This window comes from Mus musculus, chromosome 19, assembly GCF_000001635.26.
Source record: "Mus musculus strain C57BL/6J chromosome 19, GRCm38.p6 C57BL/6J".
Taxonomy (NCBI): Eukaryota; Metazoa; Chordata; class Mammalia; order Rodentia; family Muridae; genus Mus; species Mus musculus.
The window spans coordinates 32,118,923-32,135,137 of record NC_000085.6 but is presented as its reverse complement, the minus strand read 5'-3'; the positions used below and the strand labels follow the sequence as shown (position 1 = coordinate 32,135,137).

Below are 16,215 nucleotides of genomic sequence, written 5' to 3'. Positions count from 1 at the left end.
CCTTATTAAAGGATGTGAAAAAAATAATGTTTTTGGCTGGGGGGACAGGAGGCTAGTGGCAGATGAGTGTTTTGTTGCTGATGTTGCTTAGAGACCTCCACTCACCCAGAAGCCTGCTCAATGGAGGAACTGATGCAAATGTTTGAGAATGGGGAAGGGCCAAACCCTCCACAGCCAAGTGGAATTAGAACTCTTAGAAGCCATGTAGTAGGAAGAGACAGTCCAGCGAAGCCTTTCCTGCTGCTAAGTCGTGGTGGGTGGAGTGTGTTTGTAGAGGGAAAGCCTGTCTCTTCAGGGCTGGGAGAGTCCAAAAGTGTCTCTTGAGTGATCAGGAGATGGTCACAAATGAGCATCCCTCAGGGCTGCTGATTCAAGGAGAGCCATGTCAGTTTATAGCCTTTGAGCCTGAGACCCTGTCACAAACTGCCTTACTTGTTAGTAGTGACGTTGTCTTCAATTTCTGTAATATCAGCAATTACTTTGAAAACAACTAGTACCCAAGGCTAGAGTTGAAGAAATGATTCCTGCTTGGTTAACTTAAAAACTGATGTTGGACTCATGACATTCTTAGGGAAAAGAAGGGAGTAGAGAGGAAAGAATGGATCTAAACACATTATATGCACATATGAATATTAAATAAAGTGGTTTGTGGGGGCAGAGAGTTTCCAGACCAAGTGTCTCTGGATAGCCCTGGATGTCTTGGAACTTTCTCTGTAGACCAGGCTGACCCTGGACTTAGATAATCCCCACCTGCCTCTCTGAGTGCTGGGCCCAGAGGTGTGCACCACCACCACCACCACCACCACCACCATCACCAGGCTTAAAGTATCTAAAATAAAGTCTGAGGTAGATTTGTGTTCACTGTTGATCCTGGTGTGTCTGGGGAGCCCGTGAGATGGTTTAACACATAAAAGCATTTGTCATCTACCTGTGTTCAGTCGTCAGAGCAGTGGGAAGGTGGAAGGAAAGGCTCAGCTCTGCAAAGCTGTTGTCCAGCCTCCATGTGGGTACCACAGCACACCCATGCACAGCCACCCCACCCATACACGCAATTATAGAAACAAAGTATATTTGTGAGCCAGATGATGGTGCATACCTGTAAACCCAACACTAGGCAGGTCATGAGTTTCAGGCTAGTCTGGACCACATGATGAAAACCTGTCTCACACACTAGTAAAATCTCTTAGAGACCAGTATAGCATCATATAAAGCAGGAGAGCATGAACCAAATTGAGATTTTAAAATGCATAGGAAAGGTAAAATGGATGAAATTTTATTAGAATAGTAGCGAAGTGTGAACCTGGAAAGGCTGCCCCTTGCTGTTTCTGAAGGTGTTTACAGCCATAACATCTCCTAGGTAGAGAGATCCCTTAGTTCTGATCCCCAGTCAGTGTGTGCATCCTTGGGACCAGTCGGCAGCCTCTGTTTACTTCCTCTTCTGCCAGATGGACAACATAACATCATTATTAGCCAGTGAACAGGCTTCAGATGATGTGATGAGACAGTTGATGGGAAAATCTGTTAAAACTTTAGAATCTCTGTAAAGAACACATGGTCCTTTATTCTGTAACACCACCCCACCATGACGAGGAGCCAGTGAAACAAAGCAAGGGGAAAGAATCAGCAGCTTTGAGCAGCTCCTCCCGCCGAGGAATCTAGAGGGATCTACCCTTCCGGTTGTTTTATTTCCCACTGGGGCCTAAAGAACCTTTCATGTCTTCCTATTAATTTGTAAATATCTCTTCTTGGTTTTGGACAGCAGCCTGTCCATCAACCTCAGGGAATGGCTTGCTTCACAGGCATTTGGGGAGTTGGCTGGGGGAGATCTTCAAGCGCGTGGATTTCTTGGTGGCGGGCTGCTCCAGGCATGATGATGAGGTCTTCTCATCTGTTTCTGTCCCTGCTGGGTGGCCCCTTACCTGCCCCGCTGTTGGTTTGGGTCTTTAAGGAGTTTTCAGGGACATGTGCTCAATAAAGAATTTTCTGTTTTGGAGGAAGACTGTTGTTTAGGAACCATACACTGTAATTTGCCAGAGTAGGTAGATCCCATAAATAGGTTCCTTAAATCTTTATACGGGATCCTTGGCAGATCTGAGTAGCACAGGAATATGACACTAACAGTGTGCTCATGCTCCTGTGAGCTGCTTGGGCTTCTGCAGGAAGAGTTATTCCGTATGAATTCAGGGCTTGGTTTAATCAAACTCTGGGCATGGTGGTTGGCACAGTGCTCTGCTAATAATGTGGCCGTGCATTGTTTAGTGACAAGGGTACGTTTTGGTGTATGTCACCAGGCTGATTGATTCTTATGCAAACTCCATAGCCCTGAGATTCCTTCTGTGCTACAAAACTAGGCTCATAGCACGAGACAGCTTTGACCATTCAAGGCCAGTGTAACCTGATTGCAGTATGTATACGTCTAATCCTAAAAGGATACAGTACCAACTATAATGGGGCTTAGGACAGTCACCATGAATGGCACTTGCTGGCCTATAGGTTGCTCTGGGAGGGCCACGGAATGAGTGTGAAGTCCTGGAACATGACTGTGTGCTGCTGTAGGCCTAACAGACACTGCACAGATAGGCTGTGCATTTATAAAAACTGTTTACCCTCTGTAATAAGTTGACACTGTAACTCTTTATAAAGTTTTGATATTAATATTCTTTTGTAAGGTTACTTACCTTAAAATACATTGTAAAACTGTACAAAAATATACAGATACACATTAGCTTAAGCCTACAGCAGATTCCCTATAGACAGGAATCCTTCAGCACTCTATACAGAATCCCCCTCATCACTATACACGGGATGCCCTCATCACTGTGCACCGGGTCCCCTCCCCCACACTGTGCACCGGGTCCCCTCCCCCACACTGTGCACCGGGCCCCCTCCCCCACACTGCACCAATCCCCTCCTCACACTGTACACCAATCCCCTCATCACTGTGCACCGGGTCCCCTCCCCCATCACTGTGCACCGGGCCCCCTCCCCCATCACTGTGCACGGGGCCCCCTCCCCTACGCTGTGCACCAATCCCCTCCTCACACTGTACACCAATCCCCTCATCACTATACACGGGATGCCCTCATCACTGTGCACCGGGTCCCCTCCCCCACACTGTGCACCGGGTCCCCTCCCCCACACTGTGCACCGGGCCCCCTCCCCCACACTGCACCAATCCCCTCCTCACACTGTACACCAATCCCCTCATCACTGTGCACCGGGTCCCCTCCCCCATCACTGTGCACCAATCCCCTCCTCACACTGTACACAGGAGCCCCTCATCACTATCGATGTTCTCCACGTCTCTTGACCCCGGCCCCATCTGGGCTCCTTTTCCTATTTCTTTTTCACTCTTAACGAGATCTCACCACATGTGTAGCTCTTTCTTCCTATTTTCCTCTTTTACTAGTGATATGGCAATATAATTTCTTTTCTGTAATTCTTGTTGTTTGTTTATTTGTTTGTTTTTTTTTTCCTGCACAGTCATCTCAGGCTCCCAAGTGCTCAGATACCAGGCAGCTATAGGTGATTACCTCATCTGGCTATAATTTTTGGTTTGAGGGGACAGAGGTTCATGGTAGGCTGGCTTTAAACTAGCCCAGAATGCCCTTGAGCTCTGATGTTCTCTGTTATTAATTTCCTGCTGTGGAACGTGAGAATTTCCTGTCCTCTGTACCTTTTCCTTCCTTCACCCTGCCATCCCCGGGGCACAGAGCATCTTGTCCTGTCTTCCCTCTGTGGTTGTGTGTCCTCTGTAACTCAGAAGACAGCACTTACCCAGTTACAGCTCTGTAAACACTCTTCACCCTTAAGCTGTGTCCCTTTCCTATAATTACTGTACTGTTTGTTTCCCACGGAGCCAGTTTTTGCCTTGTGTTTTCTTTAGTAGTTTTCTATATATTTACCCATCCTCGGCTTCTGCTTTCTAGTCCAGTGTCATGGCCAGCCCGTGAGTCTCATGCCCCCGAAGACCTCTGTAAAGCATATGGGCTGGGCACTTTGTGACTCAATGTTAGAGCCACATAGCACTGCCGCTCTTTCATTGTTGCCATTCTAGAAAGGCCTGGTTCTATCTTTCTCTTTACTTATTAATTTGTTTGTAGAATGCATCCTCTGCAGGTCCTGGAGAAGAATATAGACATGGCAAACAGTCTAAAGTCTTATGTATATAAAAGAAGGTTTAGTTACACGGCTAGGTCTAAAACCTACACTGGAAATCATACTGCTTAAAATCTTGGAGCCCCACCCCACCTTCCACCCTTGAAGCAATCTTTTTTTCTAGAGTGCTCTCTAAGCGTCATATGCATGTAGGTCTTTCATCTAAAGCTCACTATAATCTGAGGACTTCGATGTGGCAGTACTCAGTTCTGATGTACTACAACATGGGATCTTTCAGTGTAGTCTACTTCCTTCTGTTGTGCTGAGCATTTTAAGGTCTCTTTGAATCGGAATGGGATGGTCATATCCTCTGTGTGGTCTGGCAGCTTGCTCTTCCAAAATAGAAATCCTAATTGCTTTTTTTTTTTTAAATTATAATGAAACATGCATTTTCCAAAGCTGGGGTGTTAGCAATTAGATATTGAAAAGGGGATTGTGGTGATTAAATTGGCCAACTAGGATGTAAAAGGATACTGCAGGGGCTGGAAAGGTAGCCCAATGGTTAAGAGCACTTGTGGCTCTTACAGTGTTTGATGTTCCAGCATCTACACGGTGACTTAGAGCCATCCATAACTGCTGTTCCGGGGGACCCTCTTCTGACCTCCAGGGGCACCAGGCACACACTTGGCACACATGTATACATGCAAGCAAAACATCCATGCACATAAAATAAATAAATCTCTGAATAAAAGGGATCTACAAAAGGGTGCTACAATCATGAGATACAAACATTTGCATGCCTTCTTTGATGGAACAAATACAAGTTAAGCAAGTCATTTAAGTCATTTATTACTCGAGTGTCCAGCCCAGACTTGCATCTCAGGCAGTTAGATTACTTTATAAACTTCTCTTACTAAAAGGAAAACTAGCCAGGTCTGCCTGTGTGATTTCAGAGGGCCGAAGGTACATCGTTATGCTTTTGACCCACCAGCTTCCAGTTAGCTAATAAGTCAGAACTGCCATCCTTTGGGCAGAAACACATCTGTAAATAAATGTTCGCTCAGGATTTACACTTTCTTTTTCCAAAGAAATTACGGCAAATCAACCACAAATTCTTTCTGGTTTATCGTGGTAAAGCAAGTTGGATGGAGGCACATGGCTTAGCGGTAGGGACTAGCATGCTTAAGGCCCTGGGTTAGAATCTCAAACCCCCGACACCCGCTGAAATGTGCTGTTGAGAAAGTTCACCACATGCATTCTGATGAGGATTGTATTGTCTGTGTCTCGATGATAGCACCGGTCAAGGTGAACTAACGATGACTCTCACTTTCTCTTTTTCTGGTAGCTCTTTGGAGACTGGGAAGCTCAAGTGCGGAGAATAATGAAGCTCATTGCTGGAGGTGGCTTATCCATCACAGGCTCGCACAACATGTGTGGCGACTATCTGTACAGTGGCCACACGGTCATGCTAACGCTCACCTACCTATTTATCAAAGAGTGTAAGTCTAAAGCAACCTTGCTTTGTAATTGTCTCACCTGCCACGCCCCAGGGTCCTTTGGAAAATCAGTGTGGGCAAAGTTCCTTAAAGCCAGACTGAGGCCCGAGGACAGCTGCCTTATCTTATCCTTGTGCGCCCAGGAAAGCACTTGGCTACACTTCTAGACAGGAAGTACCTTGTCTGTGGATGTCAGCTATAATGTTTGGGTGGTTTTACATATATGTAAATAGAATCATTTATATATAGTAAATACATTTTAAAAATCCTGGTGGGAGGGATTCTATCTGCTTTAGACCATTTATGTTCCCAGATTAAAGACAGACAGACAGACAGACACACACACACACACACACACACACACACACACACACAGCCTTTATATTTTTAAAATATGCTTTAGGCAGCACAATAGCTAGGCAGCTGCCTACCCTCCATGCTGTTAGAATCTGCCTCCCTAACTATAACCCTGAATTATCAATTACTATGTTTCATTGTTCCATCTGGGCTGCTCTCAGCTCTAATTGGCCAGCCCATATGACCACGTCTTCTTTACTCCTACTCCATGACGTCTCTCTCTCTCTCTCCCTCTTGTATGTTCTTCTTCTTCCATGGCCAATCCTTCCTCCTTCCTCTTTCCTCCTGCTAGGCCCACCAAAACTCAACCCCACCTATCTCTCTTCTGCCAGCTATTGACTGCTAGCATCTTTATTCACCAATTAGAGTTGACTTGGAGGCAGGGTCCCAGAGGCTACATGCAGACTCCCAGGTCTTGGGCTCCCCACTTAACATTACAATAAACAATAAAAGAAAACCCCAACAGTTACATACATGTATATGCATATATGTGAGTGCTTATATATATGTGCATATATGTGTATGCATATGAGTATATATATTTGTATATTTGTGTATATGTAAATATGTATATAGATATATGTTTGTGTGCATGTATATGTGTGTATTATCTTAATTAGGGGTTTATTGCTGTGATGAGACATCATAACCACAGAAGCTTTTATGAAGGAAAATGTTTAATTGGGGCTGCTTACAGTTCAGAAGTTTATTCGTCCATTACAGCTGTGGTGAGAAGCTGGGTGGTACACAGGCAGATGTGGTGGCAGAGAGTTAGGTGAGAGTTGTACATTTGAACACATGGGCAGTGGAAAGAGCTAGTGAGCCACCAGGCCTGATTTGAGTTTCTAAAAACCTCAAAGCCTGCCACCACATGTGGTTTGGATATATAAAAAAATTAAATATAAAAATAAAATAACTTGTATATAAAAATAAAATAAAAATTTTGAATTCAAACAACACATATAAACATGTTCTGTTGCTTTCTGCTCTCAGGTTGTTTTGAGACATGAAACCTGGTTCATCCATTTTAATTGCTGTTAGGATTTCAGCCCTGTAATTGAACAACAGATTACTTCCCTGGAAAATTCAGTTATTCATAATTTCACTGTTAGAAGCTGTTCAGTAAGGCAGAGTGTTAGACAACCGGGGGGACACAGAGGATGGACACAGACCACAGTATGGAGTTAGGAGCATTGTAGCTCTTGAAATGTGTCTGCTGGGAGCTGGGAGTAGTCCTGAAGAAGAAAATGGACAGGAAGCAGCGCCCAGGTCAGAAAGAGCCCGAGCCACAAAGCAGAGGCTTGGCTTCTGTCTGCGGCAGATGGGGACACTTAGAGTGGTTGGGAACAAGGGGACAGTGTCAGCTGAGTTTTCCTTCAGAGAAGTAGCTTTCAAGAAGTTCTAGAGAGAACAGGCTAGAGACCAAGAGACAGTCCTCAGCTTCTGATGCAGGTATGCAGAGGAGGTGTGGCCTGACCTGTCCGTCACCCTTGGGGTAAAGTGCAGGCCATGGAAGAGCTTGGTGACCACACACAGGACAGGCAATACGGAGGAGACAGGAGGACGCAGGCTGCCCAACCCTGTCGTGAACCAGAAGGAACCGTTATGAAGTGAGATGTTCTGCAGGGGCCTGAGAGAGAGGGAGAAGAGATGTCCTGTTTATTTACTGTGTGATCGACTGCAGTGAATTCTAGAAATGTCTATCCACAGGGCATCTGACCTTTATACCACAACATAACCAGCCATAGGAAGTGGAAACTTTAGGAGTCAGTTGCTATAGGGCCCTTGGGAATAAGGGTGCTCGCCCCCTACTGGTTCACACCTGAAATTGTTTTTCATGTTACTGGACAGTGCGGAGACCTTGCAGGAGTCACAAAACCCTGATTTGGGATCCTGGAACTATCGGCCCCTCCCCGAATTCTGACTGTGGGGAAAATGTTTAATCTCTATATGTCTTTGTTTCCTCATCTTTAAAATGAGTCTTTATTTCATGAGTGAGGAAGAGGCTATAAAAAGTAAAATAAGTGGTGTGCATGGATACGCAGTGAGGTTCACAGAAAATGTGTAGTAGCTGTTCTTGGTGTATTGTTAAGGTATGAATATGAGTGGCCAGTTTCTGCCCCCAGCACCCAATTTAAAATTGCAAAAACAACCAAAGGGGCGGGGGGACCTCTTTCCTCCTCTTCCTTCTGATCCCCTCAGCTTTTAACAACTTTCACCTTTATATAATATGCAACTCTGTAGTTATAGTGTCTTACTCTTTGTCTGTCTCGCCTTCTGGCAAGGGTTCCCCCCACAGAGGCACGCCTTTGCTTACTTCCTTTGTTGATTCAGACATCTTGAGTAGGACCTGTCCAGGGAAAGGTAGATGCGCCCAGCCCGAGTGAATGAATGGCAGTTGGATCTCTTGAGAATCCAGTAAAAGTTGGCAATACCTTCTTCTCCAAAATCAGGGCAGTAGATCCATTCAGAGCTTTGTCTGAAACCCCACGCGCTCTAGACCCCTACGCATTGAGAATGTGGAGTACAAATCTCACCGTCTTTCGGATGAGTGTGTAGTTATGGAACCTGGGAAGCAGGCTGGTAGCTGTAGGGATTATAACTGCATGGTCCCTGCCTAAGCATTTGTGGCACAAACATGAGCTAAACAAGGACGACCAAGGAACATGCCAAACTAGATGGGGAAAAGACCATGAGGTTCCAACTCTGCACAAAGAACTACAGACAACTGAGTAAAGATGGAAACATAAGAGGCATCCCTCTCCAGGGAAGAGCACAGCAAACAGATTGTCCAGCATCAAACCATTGGCCATACAAGAAGTTGTATATAGACTCAGCAGGCTATAATTAGGAGTGTATAGTTATATGCAGACACATGAATGCATCCAATAACAATCAGTGAGAAAAGAGGCCGTAATTCTGAAACAGAGTGGGAAGAGATGTATAAGAGGGAGGGTTTGGAGGGAGCAAAGAGAAGGGAGAAACTAAATTATAGTCTCAAAAACATACATTTAGAAAAGGAATATGTGGCACAGTAGGAGTTAGATTTACATAAGACACTAACCTCAGTGTATCCATAGGTTGCACTTAATTAATGGCCATTGGACAGAGCCTAGGGCCAGAGCTCAGGGCGTAAAGTGCCTGAGGTACCAAGCTAAGACTGTGTGTTTAGCTCCTTAGCACCCACAGAAATACCAGGTAGACATGGCAGCATCCTTGTAGTTCCAGAGCTGGTGTGGAGGTGACAGGGGTCCCGGCAGCAAGCTGAGTAGTTAGACTAGCAGACTCGGTGAGTGAGCTGCGGTTTCACGTCGAGACCTTCCTCAGTACATAACATAGCGTGATCGAGAGAGCAGCTCAGTCACCAAGCTCTGGCTCCTACATGTGAGGCATACACACAGCTGCACACATCAGTGTCTATGCTCATGCAGACATGCATACACACACCGCAGTGTCAGGGGACCATCTTTTAAAGATGGAGCTCAACGCAGTGACCTGTGCATATTTGGTCATAGTCACCTTTTATGTTACGTTTTTGCTTATATGAAATAAGTTATGGCCCTAGATAAATTACTGCTGCTAGTCATATTTCATTAAAAGCCACTTCCTTCTATCCCAAGTTATAGAGAAACAAAAAGTCCTTTAGTTTGCTGGCCCACAAAAATGGGCTTTCTGGAGGAAAGGTGTAAGATAGTCGGTCCTCCAGAATGGCGGAGGCGTGGGTGAGTGGTATTGGTGGTATTGGGTGAGTGGTATTTAGGACCGGGACTATTGCACATGTTTCCTCCTTCTAGATTCTCCTCGGCGGCTCTGGTGGTACCACTGGATTTGCTGGCTCCTCAGCGTCGTTGGAATCTTCTGTATTCTCTTAGCGCATGACCACTACACTGTGGACGTGGTGGTGGCCTACTACATCACCACAAGACTCTTCTGGTGGTATCACACGATGGCCAATCAGCAAGTGAGTCGCCCCTTCCCTGTCATCTTAACTTCTCCTGTCTCAGTCTTGGTGCTGCTGGCTGAGGCCGGAGTAAGAGGTGTTGGAAAGACGGGGAAGCTGTGAGTCTTTTTCAGTTTCTCTTTCTTCGGAACAACCACCTGAGGTGGTGCTGGCTTTTATAGCACCATTCCTCTGCGGAGCCAGTGTGTAAAGTGCTGATGTAATTGACACAGATACCACTTTCTTCTGAAACGTATGTGCTTACTATCTGTGAAAAAAATAATCTCCAAGATGGTATCCGCACTTACGGTGCATTCCTAACCTTTGGTTGTGATGGGCCCATCACTAGTTTCATAGTTACGTTTAACTAAGGTATTAAATATATTTTATCTATTATATTTATATATGTTATATTATTATAACATTTATAAATATACATTTATTATATAGGAGCACAGGAAGTTAAGATCCAAGGAGAGTGAAGAAAGGGCTGACTGAGATATTTAGTAGGTACAAATTGAGGGCGTCTCAGTTTCCCTTGCTCTCCTGGAATCTGACGTGTCCAGGGTATAGTGTGGTGAACTCAGAGTGAAGCCCGGCTGTGTGGGTGGGTGTGGAGCAAGTCTGGGATCCTTTGAATTTTAACATGGGAAATATTTTAAAGGGAAGACAGTAAGATTGAAAAACAAACAAACAAATGTGTATGTTCTTTGCTTTCCTAGGTGCTTAAGGAAGCCTCCCAGATGAACCTCCTGGCCAGGGTGTGGTGGTACAGGCCATTTCAGTACTTTGAAAAGAATGTCCAAGGAATTGTACCTCGATCTTACCATTGGCCCTTCCCCTGGCCGGTAGTCCACCTTAGTAGGCAAGTTAAATATAGCCGGCTGGTAAACGACACATAACAGCTCTGCCGACTAGGGAATGAAGAACAGTCCGAAGTGCTAAGAACTCCATGACAGAAGATGCCATAAAGTAACCACCTCCCCCTGCTATCTCTCAAGTTACCTTGACTTAACCTATTGCGTTACCTGCTCAGCACTGTGATCTTTTTTTTTCTCTCCAAAGGACCCGCGTTGGACAACAATAAAGAAAAGTTCCCACATCATGCACTGTAGACATTTCCTGTTGTTAAGCTTGGGGCTTCTATAACAGGCAGCCACCGTGTCCCTCTGTGTCATTCAGCCGCACCACCGTGTGCTTCTGTATCCTAAGCTCCGGCCTTTCCAGCCATATCTGGAAATAAAGTGTGTTATTTTCTTGGGAAAACATACTTTTCATATCTCTTGCCCCAAAGACAGGGCTGTAAGCCATTTTCTAGTAAATGTCTCTATGAAGGGTCCTAAGTGTCTGCATGGGAGTTGATTTAGAATCTCTCTGCCTATTGCACTGATGCTCGGCTGAAGACGATAGGTCCAGAGAGGTTTGCTCGCCTGGGGTTTTATACAGTCAGCAGAGACGGTGTATCAAAAAGTGCAAAAAAAAAAATCTGTTATAAAGTGATTTTTCTAAGTATTTCCTAACTTTATTTTTCAAAATGATGTTATGAAAACCAAATTTAAAGATTTTTACATGTCACAGAAAAGAGAGTTAACATTTAAAAGTGCTTCTTGGGAGAGAAATTTGTCTATGTTTCTAGTGCCTTTCTTGTCTTGATTGTATGGTCGGTTGGTAGGCAATCTTAAATGTTTTTATTTATTCCATGAAAATATAAATGTATGTATACACTACTAAATTTTACATTTATAGCTAAATTAAATCAGAAGACTGCTAGTGGTTTTAAAATTGTTTTGAACTGAAGAATAGAGGGTGTGAATTAGAGTACGCACCCATTCACATATTGTGAGCAGGCCGCACTGCCAGGTGCCGCTGAGATTATGCCATCTGTTTGGTAGTTTGGTTTTAACTACTCAATAAAAACAGCCATGAATATCTTTTTTTAAAGAGAGTTTCGAAAATGATCACTTACCTAAAACTTGAAAGCTATAAACTAGTTATCCATACTCTCATGACAGTTTTGTTGGTGAACAACAACAAAAAGATCTATTTCTTTAAAATATATTTGTGCAGAAACTGCATGTAATTCTGAGTTTTCCTCCTGACATACATATGTTTGGGGAAGTATTCTACTCTATACTTGCCAACGTGGAGAACAAAATAGTTTTCTAAGAGCGAAGAAGTATATATATATAAATATAAATATAATATCCATTCTGTATTTTATGTGCAGCAGGATTACCTTCTGTAGGTTTTTTTGTGTGTGTGCACATGCACAAGTGTGTGTGCGTGTTCATGTATGAGTGAGTGTGTGTGTGTGTGTGTGTGTGTGTGTGTGTGTACTCACAAGGTGATATTTGTATTGTAAAACAATAATGGTGAAGGAAATAAAAAGGCTTTTAAATTTTTGTTTGTTTTAAATCTTTGTAAAGTTATTATTCCAGAGAGTATACTGATATCTTACAACTTACCTAAATCATAAATTAATCAAAATGCACTTTTTAATAAAAACTTATACTGAAAGTATGTGGCTATTATATTGTGTTCATCTTCACATAAGTCAGGAAGCTGTTAAATCAATGTAGGAAACCAAGCCCCGGATCTCTTTAGAGCTTGCTTGGCCCAAGTCTTTATTAATCATCTACCTCTCCATGCAGGACTTTTACAATGTATTTTAATTATCAAAACACCCCTGCATGTTTTTGTTTTCCAGTATGTAAAAGGAGCCACAGATAAGTGAAAACCAAGCTGTTACCACTGAATTCTGCCAATAACTGAATTCTCCAGTTCTCAACCAAATCGCTCACTTTTTCTCTGTAATGGAAACAGTGTAGCCTTTCCAATGGAGGGCTGGGGAGGGTCTGAAAGGACCTGAAGTGCGCCATGTGGACAGTTCATGGCTCAGCAAACTCTTCACAGATAAAGATGGTACTAATCCTCGATTTAAAGCAAGGAAGGGCTTAAGAGAAGTGGCTTCTTGTCTGTCAAAGGGTAGCCCCGGAGAGGCAGGAGTGGAGCCAGTAGCGCCTGACAGCGGGGAGTTCGGAGACTGTGCCTCCCAGGCCTATGTGATGAAGTCTTCCAGCAAACCTATCAAAATGCCCCACCTGGCCCATCCTCACCTCCCTGGGGTTGGTGTTAGCCAGATGCTATGTACTGAAAAGGAAGCAGGATGGATATCGATATGAATTACCAACACATGTTAGAAACGGGCTCTTACCCCACCCTCAGGGTTTTTGTTGTGGTAAAGGAGTGGTTCTTAATGCTGCAACGCTTTAATGCAGTTCCTCATGCTGTGGTGACCCCCCACCAGAAAATTATTTTGTTGCTGCTTCATAATTGTAATTTTGCGACTGATAGGAATCGTAAATATCTGACACACAGGATGTCCCTGCACAGGTTGAGAACTGCTCTGGTTGAAGCCTGAGCCAGGCCCTTGGAAATAATACACCAGTAGCTGTTCCCTGCCCTACCCACCACCATTTCTAAGACGAGGGTTTCATGTAACCCAGGTTGGTCTTGAACTCCTAATCCATCTTCCCCGCAATTTCCAAGCACTGGTGTCACAGGTACACACCACTCCTTCCTTCCCTGGCCTCTCTTGTAATTTTTGTTTTGTTATAGGGCCTGAAGTTGCCCATGCTGACCTTGTACTAACTGTATCTCATGGAGGCTTCAAGCATGTAAGACACTTTTGCTCCAGCCTCCAAAATAACAGAAAGGAGTATGCCTGCCATTATGCCTGCTGAAACTTAAAATGATTATGTTAAAAATGCATACTTAGGAGTTTATTTGCCTTGTATGTGCCAGGAAATTACCTTGTGTGGTTTATACAAGTATATACTGTTTATTGAGCAGTACACCCCTGTTTCCTCTATTAAGGCCGTTTGTTCCCCTAGACAGTTGTTTCATTTTTATACACATATATGATTCTATGTGACTACAAAATCTAGGAACACAAATGAGAGAGAGCGCGTGCTATTTCTCATCTTCAAACAGGCTTAATTTGCATCTACCTGCTGCAAATCCCAAGGAACACAAAGAGCAATGTTGTATCCTGAAGGCAACAGTACAGGATAAAGACAGGATAACCACCTGCAGTTTCTGCCCTGTTTGATGAGCTGAATCCCTAGAAAACTGCTACAGTTATTTTACTTGTGAGTTAAGCATGCTACATGTGTTATCTTGGTAACCCTCATCTAACCACAACTGTCCCCATTTTATGAGTAAACCAGCCAGTGACTAAGACCAGAGGCACATAGGTAGTAAGAGGAGTCCCAGGCAGTGCTGTAAGGTATACTGAATGTGGGAGCAACCTCTGCAGTGGGAGAAACCTCTGCCTATGGGAGTCAGAGTAAGTTCAGGACTGTTAAAATGGCCTGTGTCACAGGAGGCGCAAGGGAATTTCACCAGTTTGCTACAAATCATGTGTTTTATTTGTGTCTGAAGCACATACCAGGCTTGATCAGTTTGATGTTTCACAAGCTGGCTTAGAACCACATAAAACAAGAATTTATGCTACTGAAAGTTGACACCCACCCCCATTATACAGAAAGTCAACAAGGTTTTGAATTCACTCCAGATTTGTATGCTATGCAAATCACTTAAGAACCTTTATCTTTCCCTGTGGTCAGGGACCTTACTTAAAGAAAGTAGAACTCTTGGCATTCTGCTTATTGTCAGCTCTTTCAGAGTACAGGTTAGAAGGAACTTATGTGACCCTTGTCATCAAATAAATTTGATCTCAGTAAACCAGCTAATGCCTCCTTTAAAAATATATATTTTGTCAGCATAATAATGTGTACTTGTAGTCCCAGATATCTGCTCTTGAGGTTGAGGCAGGAGGATTATTTCAAATCTCAGAATGCCTTGGTAGCATCACTGAGAGTTGTTTCACTTAGTCAACGGTCACAACCACTCAAGAGCATTACCAGTATCCCCTTAAGCAAGCAGTTATCTTTTAGCTCAATTAAGAATTAAGAAGTAGGGCTGGAGAGATGGTTCAGCGGTGAAGAACACTGACTGCTCTTCCAAAGGTCCTGAGTTCAAATCCCAGCAACCACATCTTGGCTCACAACCATTCATAATGAGATCTGATGCCCTCTTCTGGGTTGTCTGAAGACAGCTACAGTGTACTTACATAACATAAATTAAGTAATCTTTAAAAAGAAAAAAAAGAAAGAAAAAAAGAATTAAGAAGTAGAAAATTAAGAATCCAAAGACTGTGTTCATCTTTATGTACTGGTGTGCTTTATGAAGATACAAGGTTTTTGTTTCATGTTTTGTTTGGTTGGTTTGGACTTTGGTTTTTTTTGAGACAGGGTTTCTCTGTGTAGCCCTTGCTGTCCTGGAACTGGAGACCAGACTGGACTTTGAACTCAAGAGATCCACCTACCTCTGCCTTCTGAGTGCTGGGATTAAAGGTGTGCAGCCATGCCTGGCTAGTTTCTGCACTCCATTTTCACTTAGCTTGCAGATCAGGGTAGCTGGTGGTGAACTCCTTTAGCTTTGGCTTCGAATGCTCTATTTCCCTTTTACCTTCAAAGGGTACCTTGCTGATATTGAATCCTAAGTTGCACGGTGTTGATCTTTTATAGCCCGCATTTTGTTTACATGGCTTCTCAAAAGAGGTCTGCTGTCATTCTTGTTTCTCTATAGTTGAGTCTTTCTGCTTGCTTCCTTAAAAATTGTCTTTGCTGTCTGCAGTTTGAATAGGACGTACCTAGGTGATATTTTGAACCTGGAGCTCAGTAAGGTTTTAGAATATTCTCTCTCTCTTTTTTTTTCCTTTTGCATTTCACATAAATATCAAGCTTACTTAGTCTTCAGCAGTGTCTGTCCCATTAATCAGCACATCACAGACACTCTTTGTGTTACAACCCTCATGATTTCCTGTGGCCCTTTCTGCTTATAGGACTCCCCTCTTCCTTGCCTGACTTTGTCCAGTTGTGTCCTCCATAGACTTAAAGTTCTCTAGATATTCCTATGTGTGTTTCTTGAATCTCTTTCTTTAAAAAAAAAATTCTTTTATTTTATGTATATGAATATTTTGCCTGAACAAATGTATGCGTACCACATGAGTGCCTAATGTCCTTAGAGGTGAGCAGAGGGCATCAGATCTCCTGTAACTAGAATTGTGGATGCTTGTCAGCCAACATGTGAGTGCCAGGAACTGCACCCAGGACCTCTGTAAGATCATCAAGTACTCTTAACAATAGAACTGTCTCTCTAGCCCTTGACTCTCAGTCTTAGTCTTGATTTGTATGTTCTGTCTTCAGGGTATTTATGCCTTTTAGCAAACTTTGCAAATGTCTTTGCTGATAGACATAT

General features: G+C 43.5%; 1 protein-coding gene across 23 annotated transcripts in view; it reads left to right on the top strand.

Moving 5' to 3' along the window:
* Sgms1 (sphingomyelin synthase 1) overlaps positions 1–12,411 on the top strand; it is a 267,159-nt gene extending 254,748 nt beyond the window's left edge. For 13 of the 23 annotated variants that reach the window (XR_001782565.2, XR_001782566.2, XR_003952764.1 and 10 more), the window contains 3 exons: positions 5,444–5,597; positions 9,746–9,912; positions 10,614–12,408. Coding sequence is in view for 16 of the 23 variants with exons in the window: in XM_011247202.3 (XP_011245504.1) it covers positions 5,444–5,597; positions 9,746–9,912; positions 10,614–10,793 (501 nt within the window). In the remaining 7 variants the exon portion in view is untranslated. Of the gene's footprint in view, positions 1–5,443; positions 5,598–9,745; positions 9,913–10,613 lie in introns of all 23 variants that reach the window. The other 10 variants (XM_011247203.3, XM_030250836.1, XM_030250834.1 and 7 more) reach the window with 2 other exon arrangements.
* The last annotated feature ends 3,804 nt before the right edge of the window (positions 12,412–16,215 follow it).